This window comes from Clytia hemisphaerica, unplaced genomic scaffold (assembly GCF_902728285.1).
Source record: "Clytia hemisphaerica strain Z4C2 unplaced genomic scaffold, Clytia hemisphaerica genome assembly, whole genome shotgun sequence".
Classification (NCBI taxonomy): domain Eukaryota; kingdom Metazoa; phylum Cnidaria; class Hydrozoa; order Leptothecata; family Clytiidae; genus Clytia; species Clytia hemisphaerica.
The window spans coordinates 1009340-1027297 of record NW_027104274.1 but is presented as its reverse complement, the minus strand read 5'-3'; the positions used below and the strand labels follow the sequence as shown (position 1 = coordinate 1027297).

Genomic DNA, 17958 nt, shown 5'->3' with positions numbered 1-17958 from the left:
GACTTGAAAAGGTTCGTTCACCCCCTGTATGGATTTTTAATGAAATAGCTCAATGAGATAAACAATAATACCAGGATACATAAATGTTGGTCCAAATATTTCATCGGCGATTTGCGAATAATTCGCTCTGATATCGTTTTCCAGATTGTACTAGACCATAGTCATTGTGTTTCAAGCAAAATAAACAATATATTTACCTTTGGCTACGTTTCTAGAGATTCTTCGTCCATCATCGGGCAATGTGGAGGATGTTTTCTGTACAACCATGTTAGGAAATTACACTTGATAATTATGGGTAATCAGAAGGTCTATTAGTACAAATAGAGGAGAAAACATCATCCACATTGCCGATGATGGGAGAAGAATCTCTCGAAACGTAGCATAACGCAAATCTCGTGATCCAAGCCACGATAAACTTCCAATATAAATATTACTGGATCGATAGACTCAAAACTTATTTAGAATATATTTACCTATAAGTAATGATTTGTCCATTTTACATACCACATATACCTTTGAATCGTATTATAAAAAAGATTAAAAATAGTAACTTACCCCATCCAACCTCACTGTACCCTTTTCTCCATTTACTTTTGCACTGAGTTTAAGCCAATCTATTTGAAAGGACCATAGCATGAAAATCACTTTAACATGACAGAACATGATGGCATCAGCACACCAGGCTACATGCAATTTTATATTACCTAGTACCCTGAATAACTGTGATATTATTGATACTTTGTGACATATCTAGGAAATGCCATATGACAGGGCCATAGTATAATAAATCATTCAAAATGGTAGTCATAGTATTTTTATTTCATCATTTGACCTTCCAAACCTAACGTCATCGTTTAGTTTCATTGGCCCTCGTTAACTCTCAAACTAGTAAAAATACGCACTCGATCCATGTGGTCCATAAACGAATCAGAGCTATGTATATCCTTACTATTCTACTTTTTGCTGAGCTGACATTTGTCCTAATATTAAAAAATAAAGCAGGTTTGTTGCAATTAAACTAACCCCCTATCACTTACCTTTATATACTCTAGAACGAAGCAATATTCGATATTTTTGATCGAAGTTTTTTGAAAAGTGGTACTCTAAAGGTAGCACTTCTCGAGAGACTCATTTTGAGTTTTTGTTGTTTTTATAAAACTTTAGAGAGACCCTTACCCTAACCTTACACATACCCAGTACCTTTATTTGCCTAGGTATCCTCCCTCGGAGTAGGAAATTTGCTCGGAGCAAACCTGGACAAAGTTTTCCACTGGTGCACTTAGACAAGGATGCTATCAGGCCATGTTAGTTTAACTTTAACCCGTATGGAAAATTATATATGACACGTCTTTATTTTATGTCAAAAAGATGTCAAAATAGTTACAGAAAAGTTTTCGATTTTAAGCCTAAAACATTGGAAAAGATAAAGTGATATAACCTAAAGATTCGCAACATAAAATTATACTATAGATACTCCAATAATATATAACGTAAAATAATTTTTGTACTATGATAGATACTCCAATAATATATAACCGAAGGCTAGAGTCGAATTTCCTACGTAGGATTCGAAGACTCTTGTTAGTTGCGTGGTTCTCCAAGTTTTTATTCATACAATCGGTATATTGGAAGTAAAATTCACTGCCAGAATTTGAAAAATGTAAGAAAGTGCTAGGTTCAGTCCGCGTAAACCTTAAGGCTAAATAAAACCTTTTGCTTCCTCCGAATTTCTGGGGAAGATTTAAGGTTCCTTATTCTATAGCCTTTGGTTTTAGATTTAATGCTATACTCCTTACTATCTAGAATAAATGTCTCGCAAACAAAACTTACCACCTTCCAGATTCATAATGAAACACCACGCATATATGATGTAATATAACTGCTGCCCAACTACTGCAACCAGACTTAGTATTTTAGATCCTGTATAAATACCAATCTAGCATTTTAAGTAATAGGTAGAGTTTAAGTTAAGTTTAAACAGGAAACCCAATCTATATGTGTGATTTTAATCATAGCCAAAATGATTCAACACAAATGTGCGACTAACCAATACATATACATCTGAGATCATTAGCTATATATACTAAATGCTTGTCGCGCGGTAAACTCAAACGAACACCTATAGTGCAAAATATGTTTAAGTTATGACAAATGATATTACTGTATGATAAAATGGAAAAAAAACACCCTAAGAAAGACGGCACGTCATTGAAGATTAACTTTGGGCTTCCAGCAGGCTTTAGTACTTTAGATTTTACCGATACCTTATTTTAAAAGTAGAATTGTTTTGTGTTTCAAACGTCTTGTGTGCCAGTAATTGGGATCCTTGATGTCAATGAGAATTGGTAAATGAATTATATCTAAACAGTATCTGACAAAAAGTGTCCCACCGTTGTTTGGGCTTCGTTTAAAAAAAGAACGGAAAACTCTACCTCGCTAATCCTTAACCAGATATAAAAGATATTCTGGCTTAGCTCCTTTTGATCTTGTAAATTCTTTAAAGAATTCTAGGAAGTATAACAGTTCCCAAAGTGCATCATCATCCAAAGTTTGATTCAACGTCGTAACAACGTAATCCTGACATCCATAGCATCATATTCATGATATGCAATGTCTTCCACGGACCCAACAGTTGATTGGTTGAAAGTGACATATTGATTGATATTACGTCACTTACAACCAATCAGCTATTGGGTCCGTGATGCAATGTCAGAAGACGTTGCAATGGCGCATATCATGAATAGCTTCTGGTGCCAGATTCGATAGGATAATCGATAGCCGACAAGTCGACTAAGTAAACAGCCCGATCACACATACCTTTTATAGTTAGGTTAATTTTTATAAAGATCAAGAAATTTTAGTACTAGGCATATAATAAAAGCGGAAAGTACAATCATGGTCATCTATTGGGAATTTAACTTATTTCCTCGTTTTTCGAAATTTGGAGTTCGGGCGAGAAAGTCGCTTTTGGGCTAATTGATAAATTCATTCGAGTATTTCAATTCGGAAGGGGTTTATAGACTTCCAGGCTATATTCTGAGCCCTATTGGAGCATTCTTCAACTTTTGGATCCTTAGATTCTAAGGTCCTAAGTTTTTAGTCTAGCGTTAAAACTCAGAGTTAAAACTCTACCCTTCCAACCTGATTTAGAGCGCTTCCAAATCGTTTGTGGTTATAAGATTTCGTAGGAATTTCTCTTTTTTTCTCAAATATTACGACCATGATTGTATCTGCAATTAGAAGAGATCAAACACTTCACCAAACAATCCACCAAACAATCTTACCATCTCAAGTTTGCCTCATCATGTATGAATTAATTGTTAATATAGTCTAACCTCGTTCCCGTGTATTCCAGGCTTTATTTACATTACTGATAGACGCCAGAGAATTTCTAGCACCATCAGTAAGCAATAAAAAACCTGATAATACACAGGGAACGAGGTTGAGTATAGTCAAATCCTTCTTTGCGAGCACTATTTCTATCATCACATTTCGAAATACGCAAAGCATGTGTTCTGTTAAATACTATCCCCTCTATCCCCTTAACTGAATCAATATAAGATAAGGAAATTTACAAACTGTGACGTCACATGATTAAGGCATACTTTTTTGAGATTAGTAGGCGACCTCTGCAATTAGTTTAATGAAATTGAGTATAGCTATTTTAACGTATAGGTGACAACGGTTTAATTTGGAGATGATAAGAATTATCAAAGTATGGTGCAAAACTACCGTTGCATTATGTCAGTAAAACAAAATTGGGATTAATTTAAAAATAAACACAACATTCAGGCATTTACAGCATTAATTGGGTTTGAATTCAGTCGACAAATCTGAGATGTAGGTCACTGTAGAGTTTTCCTAGGATTTTTGTCCCCCCGATCGACTATTCTTTAAATTTAGTGAAATCCTCTCATTCTGCTATTGTGACCCCTCCCTGCTAATTGAATACGAATTATTTCAAAATCTACAGATGCAGATGTAAATAGAACGTCCTAAGACTTAGAATGGTCAAAATTGTCCCCACCACCCCACTATTTAGTTGGATCCACCCGCCCCAGGAGACGAGATTATTCCCCTATGTATTTATTTCAACAATTTATCTTTGATGTATTATCTTTGGTCCGAGCATTCCTGTAATATAAATGGTCTTTTTGTTCTCACTCATCAATAAGTCCATCATTCAAAATTCGGTCCCCATATAGGAATTTAGACAGAAAGTAAAATCTTCTTTGAAAGCCGAGTGTAAATGGGTTTATTTTTAACCCTAGGATCGAACAACTGCCAACCATTATAGCCTGATTCTTATCCCACAATCATTGACCAGCTCACCCAGCTGACACACAATGTTCTTTCAACGTTCATTTCCAGGGCCGGCGAAACTGGGGGGGGGGGGCTAAGAAAGGCCCGTCGGCGCCAATCATGGTGGCGCCTCCTTAGACACTTACTATTTGGCCCCTCCACTTTCAAAATTGATTCACCGGCCCTGATTTCATGTTCAAAATGTCCATATAACGTTAGATGAAGGTTGAAGCGACGTTGTGTGCCAGCTGGGTAACGAATTGCTCTGCCAAAACTTACCAAAGTCATAAACTTCCTGTACAGAAAAACTTAGAGGCTGGCATTCAATTAAAAAGAATAAAGTTTAATTTTTAATTCCTACAGCATGTAAAACAGTTGGAAGAGCTTTCCAACTAGTTTTTATTGATTTGAATTAAAATGAGGCTGTCTTGAGTCTTACTTAAACAAGCAAAATGACTGTGGGACAGCATAAAATGAATAGAAATTAACGCAGCATTAACTGTGCGTGCGTAATTATTTGGAAAATTGAAACTTATATAACCTTACTGTTTACTGAGCAGTGACCTAGAAAGTGCAAATCATTGTTTTTAAAACCTATAAGAGAATGTTCTAGAGATTTAGAAGGCTAAACTTTGACCTAAGCACCATCTTCACACAGACCCGATGGAACCCCTTATTCTGGAAAATTTGCCATACTTCAATTTTTACCCCCGCTGAAAATAATCAAATCAATTAAGCAAATCAACACTGCACAATCTTTGCTATTTTTCCATCCTCACTGAATTTTCTGAGTTGAAAACAACGGGATTCAAAGTCTCGAGCTATAAGATACAGGATAAGTGTAAATTTTCTAATAGTGAGTTCCAGTTCGTTGTTTTAATCTCCACTAGCTGTAAGATTTCCTATACTGGATATGTGAGAAGGGGTTTAACTAAAGTTATCGCGTCCGACGGATCTATATAAGCGGGATAAAAACACCTCATTATTTTAACAATCTAATCGAAAATAGCATGAGAATCTTTCTCCCCATTCCAAAAAGATGTCCCTTCCATAGATTTCAAATAAAATTCCTCCACCTCAAAACTTCTCAAATCCAACAAAAATTCAAACCAAACTAAAAGATGAAAAGAGTAACTCAAAGAAAAATATTCCAATACCATATCTAACAATCAATTCTACAGCCCAGGCATCGACACAAGACGTTGTATCCACATTCAGATGACATACCTGACGTTATGGACGTTTTAAAAATGTTACTTTGACGTTATTTGCTAGTTGAGTGACAATACATGTTTTTTTATATAAGAACATCCAAATTTTTTGAAGCCTTCCAATGTTCTTAACTCTTTGATTTTTAAGCCTAAAATAAAATTTTCTTCAAAACATAAACTTAATTTCACCATTTTGTAAGCCTCGTGTTCTTATGAAGAAAGTGTGTAACAGAATCATTCACAGTGATAAGTCAAGTCTGTAAATACATCAGTTGATCTAGACTTAAAACGCGGAACATTTATTTTTTTTTGCTATCTGGTGGGATGACCTCTTATCAAGCAGAGAGATTAAAAAGTAACTTTAATAACAGGCTAATGCTATGTTACATAACAAATAATTGCATCTGGGTTCTGGAATTTTCATTTGGCTTCGGTGAACCCAGCGTAACTTGCTGATAGTAGAAGCTCTCATTCAAAGGGTATGAATTTATTTAAGTCAATTCGTTTTAAGTGTGCTCTTATTTGTTTTGCTTACCATTTTTCTTTCAACGGATGCCTAAAATATAAATAACATATTTTATACCGTTGAAAAGACAATTCAGAGTACTTTGATTTTTGAAAATGAAGATGAAAGAGGAAGTAGAAAAAAATGAACTTTTTATTCCTTAGTGCTACAAGCTTCTTTTTTGGTACATAAGGTACTTTGAAGTTTCCTGATTTCAGATACCGTGTTACTTCGAATAAACGCCATGGGCGTTAATTAAATTAAGGAGGGGTGTTTATTCAAGAGGGGCGTTTAAAAGAAGGGGGAATTTATTAGATAATTTATAAACGAAGTTACTTTGGTAACGTGAATTGGAATCTTATTTTGCCTTTTCATTTATTGAGTACAATTAAGTGGGTACAAATATGTTAGTTTAAGGATGGAGAAATGGGTCAAAACCAGTTCGAATACAAAAAGAATACAATTATTGTTGTATCAGCATTTCAAAATTTTGAGTTTTAAGCGATTTTAGCTGGGTTTTATGTCATGTTTCACAATAAAGTCATAAAGCCTGTTCTAGACAATCTATGACCCTAAAAATTTACACAAATACTCTTAATAAAATTTTATTAAAAGTCAGAAAATTTCAAATCGTTTTTCAAAAGTTTTTCTCTGAGATATACACAGAAGAACACCAGCGTGGTAGACATTCTACCCCCCTGGGGCTAATAGGGTTAAGCCACACTTGCATAAAGTCTTGCTTGATTTAGTGAATGATGAAAATTATGACATATACAACCATAACGGCAAATCTCAGAACATTTTACAGAATATTTTTGAAAACTTAGGAATACAGTACATGATTTTAAGAAACAAAGGATAATAAATTCATGGGTAGAGTTCACTAAGCACTTCCAACAAGTTGAGCTTGATACGTTTTTTTGATAAGAACAAACTATATAAGAACATAAGGCTTCGGTGACTAATATCTTAAGAACAAGTTTAGAATAATTTAAGGCTTTGCAGGCTCTAAAACACCTGCTTTCTTGGAAAAATGGACAAAAATACTCAAAAATGCTGAAAATAAGAATATTATTAGAACATTTTTAGGCTTGAAATCCAAAAAGTTAAGAACATCTAAGGGCTTCAAAAGTTTTGGATGCTCTTACAAAAAAACGCGTAATACCATTGCTGTATTGATCGGGGCAGAAACAATCAATCTCCGAATTTCGACCGGATAAAGAATATAATTTCATTTTACCCGGGCCTCACTCAAAACTCTGTACTGGGTTAAAATTTGGTGTTGTTAATTTTTAGTTAGGTAAGCTTTTTGTCACACCTAGAAGAAGTTAAAATGGTCTATTCTTGGGATCGAAACTACCTCTTAGGGTAAATATCAATTTTTATAGCTTCAAAAAAAAAAAAATTAAATACAATAATATAAAATAATTATATAGTAAGTATGTAAACAAAAATATATAAAGCTCTATTGTATGAATGAAGATTTCTCAGCAGTGCGTAATTATACAGGAAAACCAGACATTTGCAAGCCCTTGTATTATACACCCTTTTTTATAAGAACCAGTAAATTTTTGATGAGGCTCAGCTGCTCTTTTGTCGCACTTCTGAGAGTAAAATTGTCCTCGTTCTTATTTCTTTGGTAAAACTTAAATACTACAGGTTTATCACACTATTTCTATTAATATAAGCCGTAATTTGTTTAAAGCACATTCAAGGGATCAACATTGTTTTTAAATTATCCTTCTTTTTAGAAATTTAATGTAACGTAGAAACGACGTTATTTGGACGTCCAAATAGGTTGATATTTTTCCTTTGTTTCATGCAATGAGGCACCTTCGCTATAGTTATTCCATTTTGCACATACACGCTTTTTCATAAGAATGATCTTTCTCCATTTCATTATTGAAATTTTTAACTCTTTTGGGAAAAATTATCCTTAAATATTCTTCAGGTATTCTTACTTAGATAAGGATCCAAATTGGACCTAAATTTGAAATATATCTGATTTCATTTTGATTATTCTTATAGAGTACATTCTTATATTGTAAATTTGAAAATTTTTGGATATTGCTTTAAGGAAATTATAATTGTAGTTGCCCAAAATTTCATTCCTCATTGCTAGAAACTAGTGTCTTTTAAGGTAAAATAACTCAAAAATAACCAAGAAAATCCTCTTGATATGCGATGGATGTGTTTTTGCCCAAGCTTTGAAATGTGTAACTCCACAACTCTGTTATTTTACTCAGATTATTTTGCCATCTTTTAGAAACGTACGGAAACATTTTTTACGGAAATGTAATATATCATTTATAACGCAAATTTTTCCGCAAATTTTAAGATACTTCATCATTATTTCAAAAGTTCCTTATAATTAAAGCCATTTTCTCAACAAAAACGTTTGCAGTGATTGAGTTACTACTGACTAAGCCAGAAGTCAGCGAAATTCCACATTTATAAAAATATTCCATATTTTTCTCAATAACTATGCACATGGATGCTTAACTTTGGTTTATCCAAAAACGAAACACACTAACATAAAAGCTATCGTTAAAACCAAAATTGATGGTTTTTCAACAAATCCAGAGCCACATTTAGCATTCTCCGGTTTTGAAGTCGTATCGTTCAAACAAACAGCGGGCGACCGCCTGTACGGTTGCTCGGGCGGATTACACCAATCAATGGTCGAGTCTTTTTTAACGTGATTCATACTAACTCGCTTCTTATAACAACAATTAGAGTCTGCTTCAGCCATCAATAGCATTGTATTAGTATCATTGATTCGAATTAATTTAAAGTCCTTTGTTTTATCCGAACAATCTTCACATTTATACGTTTCCTGGAATATTTTTCCATTCTGGATTTTACTCATATCGAATTGGTAAAACGGCATTGTTTTGGTACAACTTACCCGTATTGTTTTTGGTACTTCCGCATAAACTCTTTGCGCATGCTCAAACAATGAAATCAAAACAATACCAAATTGAATAACCAACCAATAACATGTTTTACAAAGCCCGGTAATAAAACCGAAAATTAATTTTGCAGGCGTCAGCAAAATATTTGCGGCGGAAACTTCGTCTGATAGCGGACACTCTGCTTGTGCATCTTCAAGCTCAATTTTGGTAAAGAACGGTAGAGCATCGACTATTTCTCCTAAGCGTTCCCCGATAAATTGTCCTGTGTAAGCCTCTCCTTGGTTGCTAGTGATGATGTATCCATGTTCGTCAATGACACCACAAAAAGCGTTCTCAGTATCTTTACAGATAGCTAATGTACTGAATTCAGTCATTTTTATTTCTGCCGATTCCATTAAGTAATTGTAAATGAGTTGACTGTTGATTTCAATACCGGTTACTAAAATAAAAAAATTGCAAAAAATTTTAAAATCATAGAAATGTTTTATTTTTAGGAATAAAGTCTCTACAAAGTCGACTACAAACTCCGCTTCCTATGTTTGAAGGTCTGTGCCAAATTTTCTTCCTTCCTTTCTACCATGAAAACAAATTTCTAAATTTATCTTCTATTGGCGATACATTTTACACCCCCTTACAGACCCGGTAGACTTTTTACAGCCATTGTTTTTAGGTTAGAAAATTCAAAGGGGATGAAAAAATCGCAAAATATTTTGCAGTGGGGATTTGTTTATTTGATTATTCTAAGAGGGGACAAAAATTAGAGTATAATTTTTCACTGTGGACGGAATTTTAGCAACTCTTTCCACCGGGTCTGTGAGAGGAGGTATCATGCCAACGTAACGTTAAGTCAACGCTCATCCAGGCTCGTCTGGATGTCTTATGAACGTTGGATTGACGTTGGTACAATGTTGTGTGCCAGCTGTGCGTTTTGATCTTTGGTGGAAGAAAAAGAATCAAAAAAAGAATATTACCTGCTGCAATGTTCTTTTGCTTCCAAAAAGGATGCATGATTGAGATCTTTACTGGTCCTACAGTCTTGTCACGCGCTGACGATGATAAAAAGAGATTAATATCCGGGTTTGTGATTGGAGTCTCAAATACTTTGGTCCGTAAAATATCACGATTGAAGGGCGGTGAAGGATCTGTGTGATTATGGTAAGACAAATATTTTTGATATCCACTGGAGGTTGCAAAGAAAGCTCCTTGAATCATATCAGGGTCTTCATCAAACTGGAATTGACTCCAAATTTTATCCACAGTTTCACTCGTTACACCAGCCATTGCTAAAAGCCGAGTTACCAACTCTTTATCTTTACAATGCTTTTCATAATCAGTTGGATTTTTACTCATGAATGTGTAGATCTCGCCAACCGTTGGGTAGAATTTCATACCAAGTGGTTTATTATGTAATGATTCGGGTAAGTTGCAATAATTCCATGGTGCAATTGTAACAAATGACGTGTTGGTTTTTGTCAAATTCCAATAATCATAGTCAAAGTCATCGACTGGTGGCTTTAAGGCTTCGATTCCTGTAGAAAAGAAAGAATTTGGTATTAAAAGCAATTTGTATTCTGTTGAATTTCGTTAAGTCAAACTCAAACGCGGGAATCGTGTCAGTTCGAATAACAGAGAGATTCGAACTATAGAAAGTTTTTTAAGAGAGCTTCTTCTTGACTTGAAACAAGTTCGAATTATAGAAATATTAGAATGATAGAAATCGGAATGAGCGAGAATTTACCGCATCTCTTCCTTTTATCACCTTTTATTATTTTACTTAACACCTTCAGGAATAGGAAATTTACCCAAGCTTACGTATTGTTTTGAACGGAAGGAAAAGTCAAGTAAGACCCTCTTTATCAATAAAAACTCTACGTAATATCGGGGAATTTCCCAAAAGACAGTCTTACGAACGATTCTCCGTAAGGTCTTAAGGAAGATTTTACGTGCATGTGAAAAAAGTTTTAATGTCAAATTGTAACAGAAGTTAGCAGATGGTATTATGGCCTCAAAAAATTTATAGTTTCAAGATTGAGTTCTCACACTCTCAGATATGGATTAAAATGTTTGATACCTTTTTCCTTGATCGCCTTTAATTCGAGTGTCGATTCATCAACAGCTAAGTAAGTATTATCAATCTCATCCAATGCAAGGGCGGAAACCAAATCAGCATCAGGAAGCAATTTATACCAATATTTTGTTTTGCCTGAATACACTTTTCGACCATCATCATAAGTTGACCGGGTAATGAATTCGACAGGACCACCTTCAAGGTCATCAGCCGTTAATTTCAACATTTGCTTCTTTAGTGCACTCGTATCTTCTTGATCCTGAGCTGATTCTAACTCATCGATAAGGACATTTGGGGGAACAGGAAGATAGCCAGACTGGTCACGGAATTTCGGATGAATCAAAACAAAACCATTGTTATTGATAACAAAACCACGACTAAAAACACCAAGTTTGGATTGATCAACTTGGTCCTTCAAATTCTTCAAAGATATGTCTGTACCAGCTACACCTAAGAAACCTTCATACAAATATCTGACGTCATTTGGGTCTTCATTATGAATATAACTTATTTTCTTGAAAACGCTTAAAGAGATTGTCATAACCATGCCAAAACCAGCACTATCCAGGTATGCTGGTGTATATGTTGGCTTGAGTTCTTTCCGACCACTGTCTTTTAAATTCGGGATTAACGGGCGACTCATAACCCGAATATAATCCAGAACGGTATCCCATATATTTCCTAATGTTTCGATTTTATAGAAAAAACCATTATTTTCACACGACATCTTTTTCAGTGCTTTCTCGTTCGGGTTTTTGATTCGGCCGACAAGGTATGAGAATACCCGTACATCTTTATTTGGGTTGTTTTTCTCGAATGATTCTTGTCCGGCGTAAGTTCCTTCTATCCCGTCAGTAACGAACATGATGGCTTTGTTGCAACCAGCAGATGTACGATTGATTGAAGGACCTACAATGTGAAAAATGTACGACATATCTCAGTATTCTGATTCCGAGCGTCATTTAGTTTTCCTTACTCCTTCCGATGAAGTCCTTCTTCCCGTATCTGTTCGAGTTGTTAGTTATTTATATATTTCATACACACAGCATATACATTATATAACACTTTTCTTGTAAGAAGAACCAATATTTTTGGAGGTCAAGGAAATAATGTTTAAAAAAATGATCAATTTCATTGTTACTCTGCTAACTTTAATTGTTTAAAAAATCTGGCTCTCCTATAGTGGAAAATAGATCTAATAATTTGTTATATGCTACCAAAACTTGTATTAGATTTTGAATACTGTAAAAAAATAAGCAAAAGAAATCCCTAGTATAAGTCCAGAACTCACCGATATTTAGTATCTTAAATGCTTCGTCCATGCCTTTGTTGACATCCACAATTTCGGCTGCCTCCGTGAGATTTTGTACTACCCTGTTGGAAGAAAAGAAAAATGGACGGGGGGTGTCAAATTTCTGATTTTAAGCGCCTTTAAGTCAAGACATGTGAGAAAAGTAATGGAGTGGAGAAGAATGGAATGAAGTGGCAAATAAAGTACATAGTGTAAATCTCCTCATTCATCCGTAAAAATTTCGGCGAAATATCAAAGCAACGTCAACTCACAGACATTTATGACGCCCTCATCACATTGGATGGACCTTGATCAACAACAGTGTTCAATATCGTGTTAGATATACACCCGGGGGCACTTGATTTAAAAACGACCGTACGTGCAACCAAAAATATGCCTTTGAAATCGGACCCTTACAGTGCAGAGGATATTTAGTAAAATACGTACGGTAGGTTATTACCTCGAGTGGCTCCCCGGAGATATATACAGGCCTCAAAGATGGTGATGCGATTATTATATAAGGTATATGCCAGTGGGGATTTTTTCGAAGTTTTAGTTTACCTAGTGGGGTTGAGCAAGGTTGAAGTTAGAAAGAAATTGTTTGTACCTTTTCATCATTTCTTTATTTTCTTTGGTGGCTTGGATCAAATATTTGATACATGGGACAATGTATTTGACTTCAGTGTTGATGGTGATGACATTAAAATAATCATTCTCTTGTAATGTGTCAATCAAAGATGAGATAGCAATCTTTGCAATACCTGGAAACACAAAAGGTGAAATCAATGAAGAAGATTGCCTGTACCACCCTGCCCACGGGCGTTTTTTATATTTAAAAAAACTTGGCGTTATCTTTTCAGTCAGCAAAGAAGAGTTTGTTACAGGCTATAAAGAAGGATAACCTAAAGCTTTAAGCTTTATCAAAGCCCGTGGGCCTGCATTTATACTATACATTTTACCGGATCCTCTACCCGTTCATATAAAGAACGCCTTCATCATTCTTTATAAAAGTGAAAAAGAATCTCATTTTCCTCGAACCAAAAGCAGAAAAACAGAAAAACAGATTTTGTTTTGTTCCTTCATAACTTGGAAGAAGAATTTGAGAATTAGAATATAAATAAAATTTGCAGACTTGCTTAAAACCAAACTCGTCGCAGTCCCTTAGCTCGCTTTTTTGATGATTATGATAGCGTTCACAAAAGGTTTGTAAAATGATTGTATCACGTCCAACAGGAAAATCAAAAAGTGGTGCGAGTGGGTCTGGCTACGAAATTGGCTAAAACCCCTTTTAATTAGTTTTACGAACCACTCATATTTATTGCAATTCACTTACTTGAAACACTCCGTATTATAGGCCATTTCACAGTCGAAATGGATCATGGGTAATAAGGACTGATTGCACCTCTTTAATGGCCTCCCGTTGGCTAGACGCAAAAATCTTCAAAATTTTTCAAAACTTTGGACCAATAGTAAGTCGTCATTAGCGCACAGTGGTCCTGATTACCCATTACGCGATAAGGGTATCGGGGAAAACTTCGTCGGGGAAAAGTGACGAAATTTCGGCCAAGTGACGAATATTTTTCCCCGACGAAAATTTTCCCTGACGAAGTTTTCCCCGATAAGGTATAAGAGAAAGTATATCATCCTCTTCAATTTTCAAATGTCTGTTATACTTACCAATATTATTTCCGATCATAGAACCAGAAAGATCGAGGACAATGACGATATCTTTTGCACTAGCAGCTGCTTGGATATACCACACACGTCGCCGACAATCGTACAAATCCGTTTTATGTTCATCTTCTTTCACTCCCATAATGTTTCCAGGAAAGATGCGGAAGATACCTGGAATATATCGAAAGTAACATATTATTCAGGTAATAATACCCTTAAAAGACAGCTAAGGTAACATAATATTCACTATAGGAGGCCCCCTAGCGGTAACTCTGATCACGTATCCTTTTGACAAAGTTCAAATTACGTATCACGGCTTAAGAACCTTTCAAATCACGATCATGTTTTGACCTCTCATTGTGCAATGGGCTTTTCCAGAAAAGAACCGTGCACCCCCTGTTGAGGAGGTCCATTTCCATTCCAAGGGGGTATGGTTTGAAATGCAGTGGAATTCCATAGCAGTAGACAAAAATCCGCCAAAAATAAGTGGTTTTCCATAGGGGTAATGATTGAAAATCTGTAAAAATTCAGAATTCTAGAGGGGTATGATCCTAAAATTGTCTGGAATTCAAAGGGGGTGGTTCACAAAAGATTGGAGCTCCTCAACAGAGGGTGTACGGTTTTTTTCTGGAAAAGCCCAATAACGAAAAGATAATTTCCAATCACTTAATCACGTTGCAAAAAAGTCCCTATCACGTCATCATGAAAACCGCATGGGGGCCTCATGTCATGTCATGTAAACAAAGTGCATCTCTGTCACGCAGGGTTTTCCAATGGTACCAGTTTTCTTGTTAATAAAGTAATTTTGATGTCATGGGTAATACAAGAGCTTCTAACATGTTTGAAGCAGTTTAATCACAAGTTTTATTCTCAAAAAATTCAACATGTGATGCACTCATTAGACTTCCCCAACAGTATTTGTAGGACGGTTGCTAAAAGACTAAAAATTTACCCCATAAACTTTAAGGGGGTAGTCATATGAGATTTTGAAAATTGGTGAAAAATTTATCAATTTCGGGATTTAAGGCTTTTTAGTATCCTTTATCCTTCCTGAACATACCCTGAAAATTTCAAGGCCGTGGCATAAATATCTGCCGATATATAGGGTTTCTTATGAGCCCTGGTATACAATTTTCTCCTTAGCAACGGTAAATCGCATCCGTTGCTAGGGCCTCATTTCCGTATGGCTGCTCTAAACATAGCATCATGACATACCAAACGAAAGCTCTCTTTACGCCCTTTTTGGGCGTCTAAGTCAATACCGCCTTTTTTCCCCGGGATTTCTAAATATGACGTAATTAAAGATGGTAACCGAAGAACTGGTATTTTCAAAAACATTCACATTTTGGAGGCAGTCAGCTGTGTTTTTGACATGGAAACTGAGCTTATGTATTGTTTTGGATTGAATTATGATATTATTGAATGTTTCATTTCATTTCTCACATCTGGGAAAGCTTTGGAAGCCTATAATTTGAGTGAAAGCAACAATTTGATTCTGCGAACTGATGTTTTCGAGCAGTAAAACTTATTGTACACCGAAAAAACTTTTCAAAGTGATGGACTATAGACTATGAACCATGGTATGAATAAAGTTTGAAACAAGGAACTAAACACATTCAATGATGTATCCATTATGAGTCTTAAATCCAGTGGAAATCTAGTCTTTGATGAATCGTGGCACTTCATGGCGCCAGGAGGCGATCCTGGGAAATTGAGTAAAACTATGCATGATTGACGTTCAACCTGAAGACACGTTTCCCTAAGATCAACACTGAAATTCAACTGTAAATGATATAAACAGATTTGAGAGAGCACAAGGATGATATATTTTGTTGGCAATATGTTTTTTGACGAGAAAATGCACTTTTATTGACGTAAAGCCATGTTTACGCGTTGTACGCAGAGTTGACGCAAAATACTTGGAGATTCCCGGAGCACGTGGAAGGCCATTTTTTTCAAAAAACTTGGACTATTTTAGTATTTCCAGTACCTTTTCAACATTAAAAGTAAATGTGTCAATCCATTTTGGTCAACCACAGCAAAAATTTTGTAAATCGGTCTATGTATCGCAGAAAAATTGAGAAAAACCTCTATTTTAACTTTCTGCGCCGTTTTCTCAAAACACACGTTTTAGGGGGTTTTCCCGCACCTTGTCAGCCTTTTCTCAGGATTGAGAAAAGCTATTGACTTGAAATTTTCAGGGTAGTTTTCCATTATGGTAAGCCTCAGGATGAATGAAGCAGTTTTTCAAAAAAATCATTTTTTGACTTTTAAACTGAAAAAGTACAAATTTTAGGTTCCCAGACCCCCTGGCTTGAAATTTTGAAAAATTTTTCCACTCATTCTGGAGACTTTCATAATACTAACCTTCACCAAAAAAAAATTTTTGAATAGCTTTCTTAGCTTTTCTTAAAAGGTTGACACAATATTTTTATAGCTTTTACCCCCTGGACGATATTACCCCCGTCTTTGCTATTTTTAGAATTTTTTTTTACTTTTTCATATCCTTTATAGTTGTGCTACAATTGTGGAAAGTTTCATTGAAAAATATTTACTACTTCACAAGATATAACAAAAAGTTTAAAAAATGACATTTCAAATTTCTCATATGACTACCCCCTTAAAAGCTCGCATCTAGCCTTCAAGTTGATATTTTTACTTTAAATCTTCAGAGCATACTCCTATAGGTCGGTAAAATGTTTTGACACTAAAAGTACGTTTTTCGAAATTTGACTAAATGTTCTGAATCCCCTTAAACGACTCAAATCTTGTGAGTATAAACATGCCAAAAAGTCACGATATATAAAAATTGATCAAAAAGTGAAATCTCCCATACCTGTAGAAGCATCTCCAAAGTATTGATACAACAGCGATCCACTCGAGTTCTTAAAATTGCCTTCAAATGTTTCATCCAATTCAGCTCCCCATGTTACCTGATCTAAAACGGACTTTTTGTACGCGTACACGTTCGTCGGTACTTGTACAAAGCTATGCGTGAAATTAACACGAACATTATCTGAAAATTTGGGTACAATTACCAGAGATTGATTTTCATTGTATTGTGTTTTGATATCACGCATATTAAAATAAGCATGCTCTTCGTCAAATGTTTGATCATAATTATAATCCATTTCAGCTTTTTCAGCCTTATGTTTAATATTTTCCAAGATTTTTTGTTTTCCGTTAAAAACCGATTCAAGACCAGCTGAGAAATCCGTTTCTAATGTTTGACCATCTACAGTTTTAACAATGTAATTCAATTTCTTCAATTGTTCTTCAATTTTCTCAGCTTGTAAAGTCTTTTTAGCATAATCACGGATTTTTGTATGAATTTTATCAGCTATTCCTTGGAAGTCAGATTCCCGTAGCTGACGGTAATTATATACTTCATTGCTTGCTTGACCAAAAGGCAACCATAGTATAAAGATTGTTAACAATATAAATCCAAGGTATTTGAAATCAGTCATTTTGAATAACAATATCCCAAATATATTCTTTTTTTATTCACCCAGACTCTCACCAATGTTTACAAAGTGGACTTCCTTTTCTTCATAACAAATCTAAATTTTCCAAAATTGGAAATTTTGCTTTTATTTGTTATTATTCTGTCAGTACACTAAAAGAACAAAAGGTTAGCAATTAACAAGAAGGCTGGCGATTTACGGGGGGGGCGTACGGGTTTGTCGGTGTGTCGGTATTGACCCTTTTTTGCGTCGGTGTTTCGGTGTTTTAAGTAAAAAGTGTCGGTATTTCGGTGTTGGACATGCCTTCCGGTGACGGTAAAATTGATTTTTTGGGTCGGTATTTCGGTGATTCGAGAAATACTGGCGGTGAATCTGCATATTTCAAAGGATCTCATAAAGTTTTTGAATCTGCATTTCAGCTATTGAATATCTTATCTATACAAGAATTGTAGCTATGACGAGTAGAATTGTAGCTATGACCCGGGGGGGGCACTGACCTTGACGACCGACGGGGACGTGCCGCTGGAG

General features: G+C 35.3%; 1 protein-coding gene across 1 annotated transcript; it reads right to left on the bottom strand.

The window, feature by feature from the left end:
• Positions 1–7874: 7874 nt before the first annotated feature.
• Positions 7875–17584, bottom strand: LOC136816779 (voltage-dependent calcium channel subunit alpha-2/delta-3-like). The gene is made up of 7 exons (XM_067073100.1): positions 16803–17584; positions 13970–14137; positions 12900–13053; positions 12293–12375; positions 11005–11910; positions 9905–10462; positions 7875–9372 (listed from the first exon to the last, which is right to left on the bottom strand). Exons 1-7 carry the CDS (start codon positions 17431–17433, stop codon positions 8528–8530), a joined length of 3345 nt encoding a protein of 1114 aa, XP_066929201.1. The 5' UTR covers positions 17434–17584; the 3' UTR covers positions 7875–8527.
• Positions 17585–17958: the final 374 nt, after the last annotated feature.

What these genes read in the sequence shown, in the direction of transcription:
- LOC136816779 (XM_067073100.1), bottom strand. Translation starts at nt 17,433, where the DNA reads ATGACTGATTTCAAATACCTTGGATTTATATTGTTAACAATCTTTATA. An exon ending in AATAAAGAAATGATGAAAAG is followed by an intron (nt 12,376 to 12,899) that starts GTACAAACAATT and finishes TTCTTCCAACAG; the next exon opens with GGTAGTACAAAATCTCACGG. An exon ending in AAAGGCGATCAAGGAAAAAG is followed by an intron (nt 10,463 to 11,004) that starts GTATCAAACATT and finishes TCTTTTCTACAG; the next exon opens with GAATCGAAGCCTTAAAGCCA.